The sequence below is a fragment of the Lemur catta genome, chromosome 6 (genome assembly GCF_020740605.2).
Source record: "Lemur catta isolate mLemCat1 chromosome 6, mLemCat1.pri, whole genome shotgun sequence".
NCBI classification, from domain to species: Eukaryota; Metazoa; Chordata; class Mammalia; order Primates; family Lemuridae; genus Lemur; species Lemur catta.
The window spans coordinates 41,894,679-41,917,306 of NC_059133.1; the positions used below are offsets into that span (position 1 = coordinate 41,894,679).

The window sequence follows — 22,628 nt, forward strand, 5'->3', positions numbered from 1 at the left end:
AATAAAACAGTCAATGATGAGCTGAATGTGTTTTGAATTATTTAAAAGACTATATGGAAACAATTATTAAACTCACATAAACTTGTGCTTAACCTAATGAATAAATTTATTTAATCTGGGGCACACACATTTAACTTTGCATCATAGCACTTGGATGCCAAGTTATAGCCCTGAGAGTGTAGAGAAGATCCTGTAGACACTACATGCTCCCCAAGCAGGAAAATATGCCAAGAGAACAAGCCCAATCCAGAGTTATGGGCATTAAAGAGATTAGACTTGCACACTCCTCTTTCCTAACACTATTTCCACAGGGGATAGAAACCAAGAGTTTGATTTGACTTTCCTAGAGTGTTACTCTTTAAACTTGATTTATGATAAACAACACATCTTGAGAGTCAGGCAAGTAGTTAAGTTCTAGTTACAGAACTGTTAACATTGATTAAAATTTCTTTCTAGTTTGTTCTTGGTAACCAGGTCAGCTAAGCATGGAGTTTGACATAGGGTAAAAAGTTACATTCAGGGAACTAAAAATTTATACATAATAGTGATACAGACACAGGCTAAATTGTGAACAATGGTTACCTCCAAAGAGGGAGGTAGGCTAGAGGGAGAAGGGAGATTTAAAAAGGAATTTGCGTTTTTTATTCTATGTTAAAGGCACAGATCAAACAGAAGTTTGAATTTTTGGTAGCATGAAGTCCCATGTTACAGAAGTTACTACTCAGAGATGTGTAAAGACTTGCTTTAGTTAATTTTGTACTCTTTCCCCATCAACTATACCTTTCCTCTTCACCCTTTTTCCCTAAATAAAAATGTATTCTGAGTAAAGAATCTGCTAAAGTTAACTCCTAGATTTTTATATTTATCAGTCAACCATGAGGCAAAAGTAATGAACTTCAAATGAACTGTAGTTTCTTCATTCACATGCTTAAGGAAGACCCTGATTCTGGCTAAGAACTGGCTTGCATTTAAATTCTGTTACTAATAAGATCCACCTAATTGACCAGATTCCTTTTTGGAAGCTTTCATAGAAGTCAGAGGCTATTTACAAAAAGGCAAAACACATCCAAAGAGACATGGGGGAAAATAAAATGAAAAAGTCTGTATTTACTGAAGAGCTCCTAGATAGGTTGGTATGAGAAAAAGCAAGCTGCAAAACATATACGCAGTAATAGTAACACACAATTTATGCAAAACTTTAAAATTCACAAGACTATGTATTTCTATATGTAAATATATAGAGCAATAGTTACCATTTGGGAGGGGGCACCAAGGGCACTTTGACAGTATCTGTATTTTTTATTCTTTTTCCTAGAATGTATCTTTACTTACATAATTAAATACAAAATAAAGAACTTTTACATTTCTAGGAAGTACTACATATCATAGTTTCCTTAAAATAGCTTGCTACCAAAGATAGTTTAGCAAATACTGTTGTCTATTTTTCAACATTATCATATTTTCTATCCTTGCAACCCCTCACCTTTTTCTCACTTTTCTACACATGCTAAAATTTAAGAAAATCATATTAGCTTTTTCTTAAGTATTTGATAATGAAGAGATGATACAGTTGCCAGGAAGTACCAAAATCAAGGGTGAGAATTGGTATGGTGGGAATAACGCCATTTAAGTAAGCAAACCCACTGCTTGCCTGTGGCTTTAATATGATACATTTGGAAATATGTGCAGACTTCCAAAGAGGACAAGATACTTTAAGAATAAGAGTCTTGCTGAGTGTGCTATCTAACATTAACTTGCCATGTTTAAGAGAAAATGTCACAGTAGAAAGGTTAACACTCAAAAGCACAGTTTTTCAGACAAGAGATGATACATAAATCCTGGATGGCACAAACAGTGCTAAAGGTTTATCAAATAAAGTGGTATTTATTTAGAAGAGAAGCGTTTCAGCTTGAAATTGGAATCTCATAAGAGTATTTCTAGTTTTTTTTCAATACATATGATACTACTAAAGTACTTACAATTAGGAAGATTTTGCTGAGAATTGTAATTGTTTTCTTGCAAAAGGAAAGGCCAAAGTCAGACATATGTATAGCATGAATTTTGGTCCACAACTCCAAATATTACTCCGTTATAGTTGATTACAAATAACAGAACAGCAACATACTAAAATCAATGCCTATTATGAAATCAAGTAAATGTAGTTCAATGAATCCCAGTTTTTAATTATTAAAATCTAAGTAATGCATTTTGTAACTCAGAAAAGAGTACTTAAGGATCTATTCAGTCTCTTTATCTTCAGACATTATTGTGAGGCTCCTGCTGGTCACTACTATCCACCCTGTTCTACAAAATCTCAACATCTTAAATGGTCACAAATTACATATTCCCTCTTTGTCACACTGACTCTACAAAGAAAACTGTGAACTCTACAATGGCAAACAGAAGTCAAAAGATAAATTCTAAAAGTTAAAGGCACAGATCGAACTACTTTTAGAGATAATACAGTGATAATTATAATGGGCAAACTATACTACTGGAAGATATAAGATCAATGATCTAGATTCCTGGTAGCACTTATAATATAGAAAATTGCAAATTATGTATTAAAAGAAATAAATAGTATCACAATTCACTTTTTAAAAAATGTTCTAAATATTTGGCACAATGCATAGTTTGCCTTATTTAGAAACTCTGATAAAAGTAATGTATCTTTCAAAGTGATTTAAAAAATTATCAGGTTGTAGAGTTTTGTATCTACTTGACTTCCATTCTACTCTTCAATTCCTCTTTCCCTATTTCCCCAATTTTATCTTTTATTACCAAAAATCTAAAAATGGAGTATCATTCTTTTCCTTACGTTAATGCCAAAAAAAAGTACTCCACTAGTAATATATGGCTACTATTAAAAAAAGATTTCAATGCAGTTAACAGCCATAGCTTTAGGGTATTCTCAGGAGATACCCTAGACAAAACAAATTCAAACACTCGTATTTCATACAATAACATGATGCTTTTTTCTTTTCAGATTACCATTTACCTCAAAATCATTGCAATATACATTTAGAAAAACAATAATCTTCCCCTGTAATCACACAGCAAAACAAGAAGCAGAATACCCATCATCATTACAGAAACAATGATTGCATACTTTTAACATAACAATAAAGTATTCAGGTATTTTTAAATGACTATTTTAAACCAATTTTTAATTATATATGTTAAGTTATATATATGTTAATACCTTACTAGTTGAAAAAAATATTGGATCTATCTACCTACTACTTTTAATACACAACACGATAACTTGTATCTTCCTCCTACTAGCACAACTGTCAGAACAGGAACACAAAAGATATATTAGAGAGATGAAGAAAGTATCAGAAAAATTTCCTCAGCCTTGGTTTATCATCTCTTTATCTTTCCTTTGTATACATACTGCAGTTGTATGGTCTTCTTTCATTATCCTTTCACCCTCTTCCTACCTAAAGACCTTTTGGGCTTTAGTACAACAGGCATACCATATTATCTATTGTTGCTATTGAAGTAGCCTGAATTACAAGTTTAAAAAGAAAAAGGAGAATGAAATGCTTGCGGTTAAGAAAGATAAACAGATATCAAAGGAGAATAAAGAAAAAAAATATGGAGAATAGTTATACTCCACTAGTAATTACCTGGCAACTCTAGAGCAGAGGTTCCTATCTGAATTTTATACCATTAAAATAGGGTCAAAAATTGAAGTACAGCTATCAGGATTTATAATTTATTTTTTGGAATAAAGCTCAATTTCATCTGTAACTAGCTTAAAAACATTATTTCACTTCAATGAGAAGAGCTTATCTCCCTCCCATCTACATCTACAACAGCAGGAATGGCAACGCTTTCTTTATTCCATCTGAAAGACAGCCAGGAGGGCATAAACAAATTTCCCTGTGACACTCATGATCCCTGCTTCCTCCCCTACTCACACAAAAATACTAACTTCACAGGAAATCAAGAGAATACACAGAGTACAATCATCCCATAAAAGAAGACAATTTTAGCTTATCACCCTGACTCTTCCCACCCCACCCTCCTCAAACACACATAACAGAGAGGTCAGTGTGGCGAGTTTGGCAAGGACGATAATTAAAGAAGGTCAAGCAAGGGTTCACAGAACACTTAATACTAAGTTAAAATTCTATGTCAATTCATTCAACTTTTAACCGCCTTAGGAAGGTTTAAGCTATTAACTTAAAAATATGGTAGTACTTCTTCAGTAACTATAACCTCTTTATATCCTCTTAATTGCTCATATTAACAGCTTTATTGCATTCTACTGCTTCTTCTAAGAAGTAAATCCAGGGACCATTCCATTTTAATCTTAGACATAACATTTACTAGTTTTCCAAGCATGACAGAAATGGAAAAATATATATATTTGAACAAGAACAATTTATGTTAATGTCCACAATCTGTGTTCCTTCTGTGAGCAGCGCCTGATTCTATTAAAATCAACAAACTGAAGTTCAGTCCTATGCTTAAGAAAAATCTAATGAGGGACTAATTAATAAAGTATAAAAGAATATAATTCTATAATAAATCTTTCCAGTGTTCACTATAACTGCATTACACATAATGTTTCCCTCCACAGTAACTCAGAAGGATAGTTTTATAAATGAAAGAGAACATTCCATATTGATCTCTGGCAAGCAATGAACAAATACAACTTGCTCACGAAGGATCTGAAAGTGCTGCCCCAGGAGCATAAACTACCACTAACTTGCCATATGAATGAGTCTTGGTGAGTGCCTGTTATCTGGGATCTCTTTCTCTCTTCTCACACCAGTGAACCTATCTCATATAAAGCCTAAGAGAAAACTAAAGCTGTTGCAGAAGTGAAACACAGCATGCTCCACTCAAATTCTTCTAAGGTAACCATTTTAAAGGAAAACCAGCAGAAGTCATCTCTTTTATAAAAACAAATACATTAAAAAAAAAAAAACCCAAACCAAAAGGCAAATGCTGCTGCTCAATCATCAGATGGACTTACAGAGGCAAAATATGTGACAACAGCAATAATTCAAGTAAAGTATGTGTGAAAATTTAAACACGCCACATTCAAGTTAAGACAAAAGTGAAGGGGAGCTATGATCTTTATATCAGAGTCAAAAAGCTTAGGCATTATCACCAAATGTTAATTCACTTTACAGTCATCAATGAAACTACTGTATATATTTTTGCACTTTGCGCTTGTAAAAGCAGATAAAATATTTAATATGTAATTTACAATCTATTTTACCAGCTCAGCATACAGGATGTATACAGATTATATCAAAGTAGTAGACAGTTAGGGGCCTGTGCAAACCCTGCAAAAATAGTACTTCAGGTATCTGCTAATTTAAAAAAAACAAAAACAAAAACAGTTTGCTGTTTAGAAGTGATACAATTGAAACTACCACAGAATACAAAGGGCTGCAAAAATGTATACCATTCCCACAACATATATAAGTTATTAAATAAAGATTTGATTTAAAAGAATATAAATGAAGCCTTTAAGTAGGTCTTTTCTACATGCATATTATTCCTCATTAAAGAAAAAAATATGTAAAAAGGCCATTGGTAATTGCTTTGTTAACATTTGTAGAAAATGCCAATTCTCTGGTCACAAACTCCACTAAGTTTAGCACTTAAGGTCTCTGCAGTGTTATAAACGTAATTTAAAATACTGTTAATTCTATAACTTCGTTGGTAAAATAATGTGACTTGGAATATGGCAGTCTTCATGTTGAGGGCAATGATCCACAGTTTTGTTTTAATTTCTCAGGTGTCAACAGTTATCCAGAAGAACAGCACCCTCCACCTCCACTCTGCATTTGAGGTTCATCATCGATAATTTGTACGCCTCGCCTTGCAGTTCCTGGTTGACTAGAGCCATTGCCTTTTGCTCTCTCGTCCACTTGTGCTGTTTCTATCATCCCTAAAACAGGGAGAAAGTAAAAATTATTAGGACCACCGGTGTTCCGAGTTTTCTCTTTCTATAATTTCTGTATAACACAACGACAGCTATTTCTGACTTTCAAACCAACAAGGTAACTAGATACAATGAACATTGTGTCAGCCCACTAAAATAGCTTTACCTGCAAGTTTTAAAAACCTAGAAATCAAGTAACAAGCATATTTATCCAGTGGTATAATGGCCACAATGACGTCAATAAAGAAATTTTTTTGTTTTGTTTTGAACAAATAACTGTGTATAAGATTAATCCTTAAGATATTTCCCAACATACCTAGATATAGGTCCAAAAAATCAAATTGTTCCAAGTATAAGTGATATTTAGGTAGGGTATAGGATTTATTCTTCAACTAGAAATGTAATACATTTAAGCAAATGATATTTGAAAGAATAAAAGAGTTTAAGATGAGGGAACTTTGAAGAACAAAGCTGGAAGACTCATGCTATCTGATTTAAAGATATAGTATAAAGTTACACTAATAAAGATAGTGAGATATTGGTGAAAGGAGAAACAGAGATCAGTGGAACAGAAAACAGAGTCCAGAAATAGATCCCATATATATGGTCTCTTGATTTTTGACATATGTGTCAAGGTTATTCAATGAAGAAAGGATAATATTTTCAAGAAACAGTCCTAGAACTGGATGTCTAAATGTAAAAAATAAACCTTAACCCATACCACACTATATACAAAATCAACAAAAATGAATTATAGATTTAAGTGTAAATTGTAAAATAAAATTTTTAGAAGAAAACATAGAAAAAAAATTTTTGTAGTAGAAAATTTTTGTGACTTTGGCTTAGACAAAGATTTCGCATATAAGATAAAAAAAACATGAATCATGAAAGAAAAACTGACAAATTGGATCTAAAACTTCTATTCTTTGAGAGACATGGGTAAGAAAAATGAAAATACAAGACAGACTGGGAAAAGGTTATTTGCAAAATACATATCTGACAAGATAACGGAAGAAAAGAGGGAGTTCTTAAAATAGAACAACGGTTCTTAAATCTGGGTCTATAGACTGCTCTTGAATAATGGTTTCCAAACTGGGGAAATAAGGAAACATTACAAATTCTCTTGATACTTATTTTTCTTAACCTTCCAAAATTTCCATTTTCTAGGCAAGTTTTAACATGTATAAAATATTTAGTACTTGCATATGTTATATAATTTTAAAAAATGTTTTTTCTTCCACAGACACCATGGTGACTTTTTTTTTTTTTTTTTGAGGTAAGGTCTCACTCTGTCGCCCAGGCTGGAATGCAGTGGTGCGATCATAGCTCACTATAACCTCCAACTCCTGGGCTCAAGCGATCCTCCTACCTCAGCCTCCTGAATAGCTAGGACTACAGGTGTGCACCAACATGCCCAGTTAATTATTTTTTAAGGGATGGGGTCTTGCTATGTTGCCCAGGCTGGTCTTGAACTTCTGGCCTCAAGGAATCCTCCCACCATGGCCTCCCAAAGTGCTGGAATTATAGGCATGAGCCACTGCACCTGGCTATAATTTTTAAATAAATATGGAGAATACTCAAACATTTTTTGAAGACATAAGATTTATAACATGTGTAAGCCACTAACCCAGAGCCTTGCTACTCAAAGTATGGTCTGAGAACTAGCATCATCACCACTCGGGTGCCTGTAGAAATGAGGACCTTAAGCCACACTAGACCTACTAAATCAAAATATGCATTTTAACAAGACCCTCAAGTGATTATGCACAGCAGTGGTTCTCACAATTTAGTGTGTGTCAGAATCATATGGAGGGTTTGTTAAAACACAGATTCTGGGCACGATCTCCAGAGATTTTGATTCAGTAGGTTTGGGGTAAGGGCCAAGAAGTTCCATTTCTAACACATTTTGAAGTGATGTTGCTGCTGAACAGGGAACATCACTGAGATGATCACTATTCAAGAAGAATTATGAATGACTTCAGGGCTTCATAAAACTGAAATTTAACCCCAAGCCTCTGTGTGTGCATATGTGTGTGTGTGAATATAAATTTCTAGAGGAAAAAACAGTTTTACCAAATTCTCAAAAGAGTCTGTGGTCTATAAATTCAGGGACTACAACTTGACAAAATAATTTCCATCTATTATTACATAGACTAGGGATTCTCTAAATATGGTATGTATTCCATTGGTGATATGAGAAATGACTTTCAGGTTACACATAAAGAAATTTATTTTATTTTGTCTTTCTAAAAAACGTTTATAACATGGAAAATTTCAAACATATAAAAGTAGAAAAAAATGAATAATGAAAATCTATCACCCAATTTTAACCATACCCTTACATATCTCTACCATTATTTTTAATCAAATCCCAGACCCATAATTTTATCCACAAGTTATTTTAATATGTCTCTAAAAAAATTCCTTTTTTAAAGCATAACAATACCATAATCATAATTATTGTTACAAAATTAACAATATCTTAGTATCATCAAATATCCGGCGTATATTCAAATATCCAGTGAGTGTTTTACAAATGTTCTTTTTCACTAGTTTGTCAAATCAGTATCCAAATAAGGTCCATCCATTGCAACAGGCTGTTATAAGTCTTAAATATGTTTTCATCTGTAAATTCCCCTTCCATTTTTACTTTTAATAATTATGCATATATTTTAATATGCATTTAGCCTGTACCACAAATATGATTTCATAATCATTTACTGCTTGAAACAAGACTAAAGTAGGTATTTAAGCTTTAAAACATGAGTTAAAGAGAAAATATTAAGTAAATAACAGTATTCGTATATGTGACAAATTATCAATGTGGTCATTTAGATTGCTTTAGAAATATTACCAAGAGTTTAAAAGGAGCCATTTCTAAACATACTAAAGCTGAATATACCTACTTTTACAAAGGTCAAGAAAGAGTTCCTCAATTCCTTTGTTCTGTTTGGCTGAAGTATGATAATGTTTTGCTCCCACTGATTCTGCATACCTTAAAAAAAAAAAAGTAACATCAGTGATTGATGTAAAACATTTTTCATAATTTTGTCATAACTGCTATTTAAGATTTTTTACAGTAGCAATTTTAGTGACTTATTAATTTACTCAAATTTAGTGAAATTAAGTTTATATAGCTGTATAACCTCTCTATACATTGAGCCAAATTTTAAATGAATTATAAGAATTAAAATTTTTATAGATTAATTTAGAACCCAAATACTTTAAAAGTTTTTGTGAGTCACTGCCTATTTGATCATGACAGTTTTCTTTTACATCACTCTTGTGTTTTTTACTAAAATAAAAAAGGGAAGTGAGAGTGGAATATCTTTAAATATCACCAAAAAGTCGAGAAATTAGTAGGTAAACATGCGTCACTGAATCCAATAGTTTAATCTACATTGAGAGGTTTGAGTAATATCTAAATGGAAAAGCACACAGTACAAAGAAAAAGACTTCTACTCGGGATTGATGGGGGTAGGAGGATATGACACTTACGATTCTGCTTCTTGAATGGAAACATGTCTCTCCTTTTCCAAGTCTATTTTATTACCTAATTTAAAAAGTAAATACTAGTATTTAATATTTATAATAAAATTAAGCCAATTCTAAATATACAACTGCCATTTAAATTATCTGCAAAAATAATACAAATCCCCATCAGACTTGTAAATATCTTGAAACCATAAAGTTAACCCCTATTATGTGACTGCTGATCATGCCTCATCCTTCCTCAAATGGCTTAATGTGTATGTATCCTTCCTGAATCTACAGTTTCTGTCAGAGAAAACTTTTCCAAAGAGATGGGCACTCTTTTTGGATTTAGGGTATACCAGGAACTAAGATTCCCTGTGGAATCTAGGGATAAACCTATGATTCTTAGCCAAGTATAAAGGTCAAAAGTTAGAGCAAAATTTTCTACAGTCCTCAATCAACTTAAAGCCAGTGGATAATCAAGTATGGCTATCTCAGTGTTTACTAAAATATATTAGGCTGGCCTCTTGGACCCTAAGAGTATTTTGGTTTCCCAGATGATATAAACTGGTTAAAATAAGAATTAAGATGTATGGGTTTTTAAGTACTCCACCACCATAGTGGGCGAAACTGTACTGTTTGTTTAAAAAACAATTTTGGTGACTTATTATTAGAACTTAATATATGTATATCATGCAGATTTAAAATTATTAAAAATAAGGTTAGCTCTCCTTAAACAATGGAACCCAAGCTGAGATCATGCTAAGGAGTCATCAAAACAAAAATGAGGAAACTGCAAAAGGCAGATTCCTCATTGAATACAGGATAGAAGTCAAGATGAGTTGGCTGGACACAGAGTGCAATAGGTAATGGAAACAACAGATAGGAATAGGGAAAAATATCCTAAGGAAGGACACTTCAAACAAATACTTTCATTTCTTCTATTATGACTTTTAGGGGGGAAAAAAAGAAACCTTATAAATAAGGTCATGTTTTTCTTGGGATCTTATATAGTCTAGAAGATAATTTCAGATAAAGCAGTGAAGTAAGCACCCAATGAAAGATACAATGTTTAGCACTGAGAAGTACAAGTCTAGAGGTTCTGCATATGGAGGACCTCAGGTAATCTCACCACCTAATTGCTGGCAGCTGCAAGAAACTATTTGCCACTATAACCTAAGGATGAGAGGGAGGGAGGCAGACAACAGTAAAGCTTAGTGGGTACCAACAAATTCACTAACAAACCCTTCCTGCTTTGAACAATTCTCTGTCTACCTCAGCAAGAAGTTTCATATTAGTTCCGATTTCCTACATTATATTTGTCACTAAAATTTTTAATTAGCTAAATATTATAAACAATATACCTGACAGTAACCAGAGGAACAAGTTGTTTTATTCTGCAAAGAATGCAAAAAGCACCACCTGGTGGTCAGTGGCTCCAACAGACAAGCACAAATTCTGCCTCTAAAAAGGAAAAACTGTATAGTCTCCTACAGATAGCAATTAATTGGTTCCAATTAACTAAAATCCTATGGAATTTTTCTTCTAGATCTTTAATGCCTGTTTTCCAAATTACACCAGAATCATCAATACCTATAAAAAGAGTGAGGCTAGGAAAAGTAGATAACTACTGCAGTCTCAAATGAACATTTAGGGAAAATTATTCAGACATTGCTTTATTATTATTATTTTTTTTTGTGTGAGACAGAGTCTCACTCTGTTGCCCTGGCTAGAGTGCCGTGGCATCAGCCTAGCTCACGGCAACCTCAAACTCCTGGGCTCAAGCAATCCTTCTGCCTCAGCCTCCCAAGTAGCTGGGACTACAGGCATGTGCCACCATGCCCAGCTAAGTTTTTCTAAATATCTTTAGTTGGGCCGCTAATTTCTTTCTATTTTTAGTAGAGACAGGGTCTCGCTCTTGCTCAGGCTGGTATTGAATTCCTGACCTTGAGTGATCTACCCGCCTTGGCCTCCCAGAGTGCTAGGATTACAGGTGTGAGCCACCGCACCCGGCCTGCTTTATTATTTAATAGTATTTTAAACTTGAGTAATTTTAATAAATCAAGTTATTATTAAAATAGCTATTTTAAAAATGTAATTAGTATTTTAAATTTAAAAAATTTTAAATCCCTCTACTAAATAACTACTACTTTGAACAATTAAGTGTTCACAATGGCTTGATAATGCAAAATATGATGCAGAAAACTGACCTGTTAGTGACTGTTATCTTTCCAAGGTCAAGAACCTTTTAGGACCTATATTTTTTCAAAAGCAAGACAGCTAAGGGGGCTCGTATCTGCTTCAATACTATTGTGCAGCTACACAGGGAACTTTCTGATAGGCTTAAAACATCTGAAACAAGGACAAGCACCAAAGTAAGCACCTGCTTGACAGTATAGTACTATAAAGGATTTAAAAAAACACACACACAAATAGGCTGAGGGTATCTAAGAGAGGGGGAAAGCTTACCCTTTAAGAATAGTAAAAACTTTATCGTCTTTAATACATATTTGAATTAAGAACATAGAAGGGAATTTGCCCACTGCTAAGGATAGATGACTTAACATGATAAAGAACTAGAACCATATTTTGCTTAAACTGGATGGTTGTGGGGCACAGTGGAAAGAAACTTTCAAAAAGCTTTTAAATAGAATACATCTTGTTTTTAAGTCCTGGCTCATTTCATAACTATAAGATTTTGGGCAAATTACTGAACCTCTCTTACTCTCACTTCATGCAAATGTAGCTAACAAACCTTGCAGGGTTGCTATGAAAATAAGATATATGTAAAAGGCCTAGCAATATAATTCATGCTCAATAAAGAACAGTTATTAATATCTGCCATATTCACTACAGTGAAGGAGCAAATAGAAAATAAATATTGTTATGAGAGAATTAAAGTCCATGATAGGTAATACACTTTCTACCACCACCCCGCTGGCTTCATCTAGTTAACTTAGGTTATTTAACACTTATTCTAAGAAATCTCCCCCAACTCCCCCGACCTATTAATAGTTAGGTTGGCTTTTGAGCTCTCACAGCACTCCACTCCACACTTCCCCTTTCATAACATTTATCACAATATATAGTAGTAGCTTGTTTTTCTCTTTGTCTCTACACAAGCAGCTCTGGAAGCACAAGGACCATATCTATTTTGTTTAATTATTCACTATACCAGTCCCAAAGCCTGGTACATAGTAAGTAACATATAATGCTTATTAAGGATACGGGCTTGAAGTGGCAGGCAGACATGAGTTAAAATCCCAGGTCTACCTCTAACTAGCTATGTGACTTTGAGAAGTATCAAGCTCTCTAAGCCCATTTCCTCATCTGTAAAATGGAAATGGTCTTCCTACAGCATTGTTAGGAGGCTTAAATGAAATAGTAAATGTGTAGTTCCTAGAACAGTCCCTGGTACTCAATAAATGGTTAATAATGATTAATGACAAATATTTGTTTAATAAACATATAAATGTTGTTGTGGACAGACTAAATGGAGAGTGCTAGCAAGCAGAGCAGCCATAGGCAAGACTGTGTTACTGGGTAACACATGGTTATCAGTGGCTTAGATAAGGACCCAGAAGGTTAAGTATTCAATTTACACATGAAAAAGCTAGTAGACTGTATATCAAACATTAAGATTTAAGAACATATGACAAGTAGAAATTTCTACACCTAGGTTTAAATAACTTAATTATAATATACAAAAACAAGCTGGGAAAGTATTGCTGACTGAGCAGCAATACTTATAAAAAAGGACTTCCTATTTTTGTTAACTATAATCTATGTAAAAGAGACTATGAGTTGACATGGCTACTAAAAAGTTTATGCAATCTCGATAGAAAGACAGTGCAAGGATTAGAAAGAGAGGGGGGGAACTGTAAGTACATATGTGCAACAACATTTGGATTCTGGTGTTTATTTCCAAATGTAGGAGATACAGTAATACACCGCAATAAACCTAGGGGAAAATGATCAGGATGATGAAAACATCTGGAAGGTAGGCCACATGAAAATCGGCTGAACAACCAGAGAATGTAAGACTTTAGGAGAACTGTTCAAGTAGGCTTCAGATGCTTGAAGGGTTACCTTATGTAAAGAGAAAGGAATAAATAAATACTTGTCAAATGCCTATCTCTATGCCAAGTGTTTTTCAAACCATTATATAATCATCATCTCAATCCCGTGAGGTAGTAGTATTATTTCAAAGTCATTAATAAAACAGAAGACAGAATAAACACTGAGCTGCTACAGAGTATAGAATAAAAATCAAGAAGTGGAAAAAATAATGCAAATGTCCATCAATAGCAAAATGGATAAACTGTGGAGTATTCATAAAGTATTAGACAGCACAGAGAATAAAATGTGAACTACAACTATATACAACAACATAAAGGAATCTTGTAAACATAATGTAAAGCCAAAAAAGCCTGACACAAAAGAGTTTATATCATATGATTCCACCTATATAAAATTCAAAACAAAACTAATTCATGCAGTTAAAAGTCAGGATAGTGACTGGGGGTAGGGAATGGTGAGGGAAGGCAACTATGGTAGTGTTGGGATGAGAAAGAAGCACAAGTGGGCTTCTAGGGTACTGCTTACACTTTGTGAAATTTTCATTTTGTGAAAATAATATTGTTATTAAAGATTTATATAGTTTCCTGTACATATTTCAATAAAAAGTTCACCTTAAAAAATAAGTAATAGTTACAAAAAATATGATTTTAGATAAATGTGAAAACTTTCGAAGTGAGTTAAAAAAAAAAAAAAAGGTAGTAGCCTGATAACAAGAGTCACCATAAGTCTTCATACGATAATAACATGATGATCTGAATGAGATTCTTGAATTGTGTCAGAATAGATACAGTTGTTCCCAAACACCAGCATGCATATAGGCTAAATCAGAATTAAAAGCACAGTACCTAGAACAAAGGAGCCACTCAAAAATATTTGTGGAAGGAATGAAGGTAGGGTGAACAGAGAGAATTAATTCCTAGCCCCATCCATAAAGATTCTGATTTAACCTGTTTGGAATGAGGCCTGAGAAACTTTTGAAAAATTTTTTAAAGTTCTCCAGGTTATCTTAATAATAGCCAAGTTTGGGAACAATGGTAAACGGGCTCTCAAAATTATGAAATATTCCTGCTCTCTAGCTTAACATCTAGCATCTAGACCAAAAAGCAGGGGAAATCATCTCCTTGGCCTCTTCTCTCAGATGTGCACCATCATCTGCGGGCTATAAAGTTATCAATCTAATGGTGACAAGATATAAGAAATGTTAACCCAAGTTAAAAAAAAAAAAATCTTAAGGCTAAAAGCTGGATTTCCCTGCAGTGACCATTCTGTTCTTTCATTTCTGCAAATACTATCTTTGTCCTCCACTAAAACTATTTTGGCTTCTCCCAGGTCATTCTTACTATTATCAGCCATGTAGAAAGGAAGAGGGAAAACAACATGAGGTTAGATATCATAAGAATTAATATCATAAGCATAGGAGTCAGTATGACTTCAATTCAAATCTAGTCTCTTACAGCTGCCTGATATTGGGCAAGTTATTAACTATCTCCAGAACTCAGCTTCCTCTATAAAGCCCTCATAAGGTTATAAGGATTACATGAGATAATATCTATCGAGTGTACAAGGACAGTGTTTATTATACTTTCATTGCTCAATAATTAATCATAGAAATAATAATCTATTTTTCCTTTTTTTTCCTAAAACTGAGACCTGGTCATGAAGAAATAATAATCTACAGAAAAAGGGAACCAAACAGAAATTCCAGAAGTCCGAGAGTGAGTTCTAGAGTTCCTTTATCTCACTTATTAAGAATATTCCTCTACCCTAGGATCATGATCTACTTGTATCACTGCAGTCAAATATGTCCTTTACATTAATGTGTATAGTCAAATGTATAGAACAAGAACACTGGCTTAAGTCACTGGCTTTAATTTTATTTTAAAATAGTTTCTAAACTCTTTTTTTTCTAAACAAAATCTTAGGGTGAAAAAGTCAATGTCGAATTGAAGCAAGGCTAGGGAACTTGAGGCCTCAAGCATTTAGTTCCCCACTTGCTCCTCAAAGCATTCCTTGAGGTATAGAGTTTGAATCTCCTAGAAAATTGCTGCCAAACCCTAAATTAATCTAAAATATTTAAATATTTCTTCTTCCTTTCTCATACATCTTCAAAACAAAAATTACTTGTTTATTATGTCTTTACTAAAACATTAAGGAAACAAAGGACCTTTCAAAAAGAGTAATGATGCTGCTTACCAACTATACATAAACAGATTTCATTTCCCAACATTTTCCGTAATTCTTTGACCCAGTTTTTTACCTGTGTGTACAAAAGAACAAATATCAAAACAAATCGTGTTAGAATTACTACTACTATAACATTCAAAAAAGCAACAACACTGTCAAAAATACCTCAGAATTTTGTCTAACAGCCCATATATTTAGTTATCACTAGAAATGAATCACTGAAAGATCATTTATTGCTGCGGTCCCCAACCCCTGGACCACAGACCATCTGCAGAGCCAGGATCAGGCTGCAGAGCTCTGCCCACCCCCGACCCCATGGAAAAATTGTCTTCCATGGAACTTGGAGGTTAGGGCGGAGGCAGGTGCACAGCAGGAAGTGAACAGTGGGCAAGCAAGTAAAGCTTCATCTGTATTTACAGCTGCTCCCCATTGCTTGCATCACTGCCTGAGCTCTGCCTCCACCCACCGTCTGGTCCATGGAAAAATTGTCTTCCATGAAACCGGTCTCTGGTGCCAAAAAGGTTGGGGACCGCTGATACTGCCATGTTATATTGCAAACCACATACATATAAACACACAAAAGAATCTCTCTATGTATCTACATATGGGTATACACGGAAGCACCTCTAATTACAAATTTTCATCAATCTTCCATAGATCCAAGCAAAGCTATTCACCAGAGCAAAAACATGTCAACTCCAGCCTCTGATAATAGATTCTTATATAGTATCACTTTGCAGTCAAGAACACACGGGCTTAAAATAGTCTTTTTGTACCCTATTTGTATCCTATTTGGTTCCTAAACAGAGGATATAGGAGTTTCTGTGCCATACTCTTTAAAAAAAAAAAAAAAAAGGTATATGGGCACCAAAAATAAGAGTGGCAAAATAAATTTTCATTATTTAGTATATGACAGAGATTTTCAACCTTGGCAATACTGACATCATGGCTCAAATAATTCTCTGTTGTGGAGGACTATCCTGTGCAATGTATGATGTTTTAGCAGGATCCCTGGCCTCCTACCCATTAGATACCAGTAGCCGCCTTCAGTTGTGACATCCAAAGATCTTCCCAGACATTGCTATCCCCTCAGAGAGAACCACTGGTGTATGGTGGTTTCTGTTACAAATTGACTCTCCACTATGAATGAAGCTGGAAGTAAACTAGAATTAAGTAAATTAATCTTTTAAACTTATTATTTTAAATATGTTGATTATAATAAAATTACAGGATAAAAAACTGGGACGCCTGCTTTCATTTTTCTCCAATGGAATTCAATCTGTATGTAATCAAATTACATAGAACATATATACCTTCCTAAAAAAATACACACACATCTATAAATTATAAAAATTACATTAGATATGTGGTATGCACTTACTGTGTCCTATGGTACAAATGTAACAGTTCCACATTCCTATTCTCTGCAAGAATGCAGAGGACCTGTCTTTAGTAAACCTCAAATCCTTATAAAAGCGAAGGTAATTATTATCACCAGCTTATCTTTATAGCAGCACTGAACCACAGTTTTCTCAGTACAGCCCCATCTTTTTGTTTCATTCACATACATGTATAAAGTTTTCAAAGCATTTAACTTCCACCCTTGATTTCACATAAGAAAAATTTGACAGTATTGACATAGTATGTATGTCCTCATCACCTCAAAAAAAAAAAAAAACACAAGAATTCAGTCATGTATTATTCCTGTACATGTAGTGTAACAATCTACTAATCTAACCAATTTTTTAAAAAACTTGTTATTCATCTCCAATTAGGTATCCCTCCATAGGCATCTTACTCTTTACTCCCATACATTTTGTGGTAAATTAAAGATGGTGAAATATTCTTTGTCAATCCTCCCATCAAGTGGTAGAGCTGAATTCCCCACCCTCTGAATTGCACTGGCCTTGGAATTTGCTTTGACCAAGAAAATGTGGCAGAAGTAATGCTGTGCATGTCCCAGACTTCAGCTATAAGAAGGTCTGGTACCTTCTACTTTTAAGTTTGGGGATTCAGTTGTCATATAAAAAGTGTAGGCTGGCATACAGAATAATGAGAGAACAAATGGAGAGAGTAATGGAGGATAAGACACCAGTAGTGAGTGGCCATATGGAGGAGAGCCAGGCCTTCTTAAATATTCTAGCCCCAGTCAAAAGCAGCTGCATGAGTAACTCCACTGATACCACACAGAGCAGAGGACCTGCCTGGCCAACCCACAGAATCATGAGAAATAATAAATTGTTGTTTTAATCCACCAAGTTTTGTGGGTTTTGTTATGTAGGAATAGATAACTGGCCACTTTCCAATCTAAAAGACCTAATTCTCTTAATCAATAAAATACTTAAACTATTTCTTTCTATGCCAAGGGGGAATGGCAAATAATACCAAACAGCAGCCTCAAAATAACTTTTAATCATCATTGTATCTGCAAGCTACCTACTGCTTCATTTTTCTATTCCTTGGACTAAGTTTTTCCACGTAATAGTCCAAGGGCTAACTTGTATATCTACTCCATCAGATTTAAATAGGGGTGGGGAAAAGGGAATTAAGAGAAATACAAAAACTAAATTAAAAAGGCAAGTAATTTATACAAGAACAAACCCTGTAACTCAAGGCAAGAAAAGCTTTGGTAACACATAACTGACAAATCTATTTCAAGAAAGGTTTTAGGAGGAAAGGTCAAATAAGTAACCCATCCTCACTGAGAAGAGAATTCAGAGTTAAGTTAAATGGTAACTCATTTTCGGTCCCAAACAATTTTAAAAATCCTGTATTTGTGGTGTATGTTTCAAGAGGTGTAAAAAATGAAGGAATCTAAAATATGACATAACCTAGACTGTCCTTTTAAAATTTATATTATATCTTCCAGGATATTTAGTTAGGAGAAAGAGCTTAAACTTGATTTTTTTATTTTTTTGAGACACAGCCTTGCTCTGTCACCTGGGCTAGAGTGCTGTGGCGTCAGCCTAGCTCACAGCAACCTCAAACTCTTGGGCTCAAGCAATACTCCTGCCTCAGCCTCCCGAGTAGCTGGGACTACAGGCACATACAACCACGCCTGGCTAATTTCTTTTTTCTATTTTTAGGTGCCCAGATAATTTTTTCCATGTTTAGTAGAAATGGGGTCTCACTCTTGTTCAGGCTAGTCTCAACCTCCTGAGCTCAAGAGATCCTCCTGCCTCATTAACTTGATTTTGCTCTCCCATTTTTCTGTTCATGAAAAGGGAGCCACACCAAACTTTCAGGTATCCAATATATATGGAATCAAAGAAATGTGGGTGGTTTTTCTTTAAGAGGGAGAAACAAAGCACCATATTTTTCTGAAGCTTAACTCTAATTATTTCCCTTTCTTAATATTTGAGAAAGCCATGCAATAAACCAATAATTACTCTAACATGAAATAATATGAATTAAATACTACATTAAAAAATGAGTGACCCATTTATGTACAAATTGTATACTTTACTTTTATTTTTTTTTATTTTTTTTTTTTTTTTTTGAGACAGAGTGTCACTTTGTTGCCCGGGCTAGAGTGAGTGCCGTGGCATCAGCCTAGCTCACAGCAACCTCAGACTCCTGGGCTTAAGCGATCCTACTGCCTCAGCCTCCCTAGTAGCTGGGACTACAGGCATGAGCCACCATGCCCGGCTAATTTTTTTGTATATATATTTTTTAGTTGGCCAGATAATTTCTTTCTATTTTTAGTAGAGACGGGATCTCACTCTTGCTCAGGCTGGTCTCGAACTCCTGACCTCGAGCGATCCACCCGCCTCGGCCTCCCAGAGCTAGGATTACAGGCGTGAGCCACCGCGCCCGGCCTACTTTACTTTTAAAAACAAAACTAATCACATTAGTGAACAAAGGTATATTAATGGAAACTTGAAAAAACAGCGTTATTCTTCTGATTAAATCATCTACCCATTAAAGTAAACAGAATACCTTCTGAAAAGAATCTTCATCTGTTATATCATAAACTAAAATAGCTCCATTTGAATCTCTGTAGTAAATTGGACCCAAGGCATGGAATCTCTCTTGACCTGCTGTATCCTAAATAAAGTAACAAATGCTTATTAGATTAGAAGAAAAATATACATCTGCTACCGCAATTACAATGAATTTTTGATTAATTGGAAAGTAGGGCATAAGATCACAGATAACCCCAAAACACTGTTAAAAGAAACAAAACAAGTTACCTAAAAAAAAAAAAAAAAAAAATTCAAATCAAGTTATAACCAATAGGTAATGTTTTACTGATATACAAAGGCTACTTTCTCCCTCCCAACCCTCCTCTCCTCATCAACCTCCCTACTCCCACTAAAAAACCAGTTCAGTTGCCAGAGGGTCAGAATGGCCAACACCACATTATAAGCCAGGAACAGATCCTGCCCTAAATTTTAGGTTCCCCACACAGGGAGAAGAGACAGGGAAAGAGAACATGCACCAGGACCACCTGCCAACAAGTATCCTACTGCATTACCCTCACCCTGCTCTCCACCAGCCACTCCCTTAGAAGGCTAGAACACGGAGACGTGGGGGAAATCAAGGCCAAGTAGGCTGTCCACCTACCCTGTCCTCTCTCTGAAGTGGAATCCCTCTGAATTGACCCTTCTCCAGCTGAAAAGTTATGGCAACAATATTCAAATATACAATTGTATTCCAAATACTATTCTTCACCAGATTTTAGGAAATTCTTTTTATTAAAAAAAAAAAAATTTGGCTAGCCTTCAGTTAACTTAAAAAAAATTAGAAATTCAAATTCCTATTCCGAGTCAATTAGTTATTAGAACATCAAGAACAGGTAAAGGCCTCTACTTAGTTGAAAAGGTTAACTTACCCATATGGCAAGGTTTACTCTTTTCCCGCCAATATTTAACTTCTTTGTTAAGAATGATGCCTAAGAAGAGAAATATACATTAAACAATGTTTCATATAACGTTCCTTATCCTAACAAATATAGATCAGTGAAACATCTCAATGTAAAACTTATCTGAAAAAGTATTTAGTTTTAAATTAACAACCAAACATTTTCATTAAAGATAGAACATTATTTACATTTTCATCTAAAAAAACCTTGTTTTATGAACACAAGTTATAAAAAATAAACAGGAAATACTAAGTACTGTTTCTTAATTTTTTTCCCCTATATATGTGGAACAAAATTTTTGCTACAGCATTTAATTTGATGCCACTTTAACTACTAAGAGAATTTAACAGATTTCTAAGATAAAGGAAATGTTTACTTACTGCATGAATATTAACATTATTCAAAACGGTCCTGCAATTATTATATTATTTTTTTTTTTCTTAGAGATGGGGCTTGCACTGTCACCCAGGCTGGAGTACAGTGGCAAGATCACAGCTCACTGGAACCTTGAACTCCTGGACTTAAGCAATCCTCCTGCCCCAGCCTCCCAAGCAACTGGGACCACCATGCCCAGCTAATTATGCAAAAAAATTTTTTTAGAGATGAGGTCTTGCTATGTTGCCCAGGCTGGTCTTGAACTCCTAGCCTCAAGTGATCCTCCCGCCTCAGCCTCTGAAGTTGCTGAGCTTACAGACATGAGCCATTGCATCTGGCTTGCAATTATTTTATAATTCAATTGTTAATAACTGTTCTAAGTACTAATGTCACAGATATGAAAGGATGTGGTTCCAGCTTTCAAGGAGCTTATATTCTGTATTAGAGAAATAAAATGTAAAGAGAATTACAATTCCATATGATAACTGCTAAAATGGAGAGTCTTGCCACACACACTGTAAGAAGAGTGCTGAGAAAGGAAATGTAACGAATGGTTGCCTGGATGAGTCAAAAGCGGCTTCAGAGAAAAGGTAATGATCTCCCCTTTAGGAATAGTAAGGGTTTTTCCTGACAGATGGGTGAAGCCACTGAACCCTGACCCTACCCAGTGGGGAACTCCAAGTTGGTATGGTCAATGCCAGAGATGAGACTACATAGACAGGCAAAGGCTGAATCAAAAAGGTACTAGAATTCCATGTCTAAAAGTATAGACTTTACCTTGTGGGTCTTAATAAAACCTATTCAGAGACATGTATAATACACAAGACATGTACTGAAAAACACACATATATATATACACACACTACAGTCAGGTATACTTGGGAAATGCTATATATTGCTCTTTGTACATTCACAATGCACATTAGCACATCAAAATTCTGCCCAAAGGAAGGATGGCTAACAGCTTTTATACAAGCATTTTCCAAACTCATTTGACCTCTTTTTGCCTGGAGAAATACCTAATTCATCCTAAGGAATAGCTGTCAAGAAATAGTAAGACTGACAATGGAGAATCACTGAAGGGTTTTAAGCAATGGGGAAAAATAGAAGATACATATTTTCAAGAGAATGACTCTGGGATAGGAGGAGAGGCTGAACTAGAAAGGGAAGGATTAGACTCGGGAGAAGGCAGGCTATTACAAAGCTGGAAAGAAAAACCAAAACTAAGACAATGAAGATAGGAAAGAGAAAACAGAATCAACAGTTACTGAAGAACGAGGCAGGAGGACTGCTTGAGGTCAGGAGTTCGAGACCAGCCTGAGCAAGAGTGAGACTCTGTCTCTACAAAAAATAGAAAAATTAGCCGGGTGTGGTGGTGCCCACCTGTAGTCCCAGCTACTTGGGAGGCTGAGGCAGGAGGATTACTTGAGCCCAGGAGTTTGAGGTTGCAGTGAGCTATGATGACACCACTGCACTCTAGCTGGGGTGACAAAATGAGACTCTGTCTCCAAAAAAAAAAAAAAGTTATTAAAGAGGACATATACTCAGAATCCAGAGTTATCTAACATGCTTAAAAAAGGAATAGAAAGTTGAATTCAGAGCTATATAGAGATAGTCATATGTAGGTATATCTGTGTAGAAGAAGAAAGTACAAAGGAAGGTAAAACTGAGAAAAGGCTAGGAGAGTGAATTACTGAAGAAACCTAGATTTCAGGAAGCACTTTTTGCTGTGGGCACACA

At 34.8% G+C, this 22,628-nt stretch overlaps 1 protein-coding gene across 1 annotated transcript in view; it reads right to left on the minus strand.

Moving 5' to 3' along the window:
- Positions 1-1,082: 1,082 nt before the first annotated feature.
- The window catches only part of RAB21 (RAB21, member RAS oncogene family), a 31,530-nt gene continuing 9,984 nt past the window's right edge, over positions 1,083-22,628 (minus strand). The window contains exons 2-7 of the mRNA XM_045553358.1: positions 20,484-20,543; positions 19,589-19,696; positions 15,659-15,722; positions 9,410-9,464; positions 8,818-8,906; positions 1,083-5,917 (exon numbers count right to left, since the gene is read on the minus strand). Of these exons, the coding sequence (XP_045409314.1) occupies positions 5,775-5,917; positions 8,818-8,906; positions 9,410-9,464; positions 15,659-15,722; positions 19,589-19,696; positions 20,484-20,543 (519 nt within the window). The 3' untranslated portion in view covers positions 1,083-5,774. The remainder of the gene's footprint in view (positions 5,918-8,817; positions 8,907-9,409; positions 9,465-15,658; positions 15,723-19,588; positions 19,697-20,483; positions 20,544-22,628) is intronic.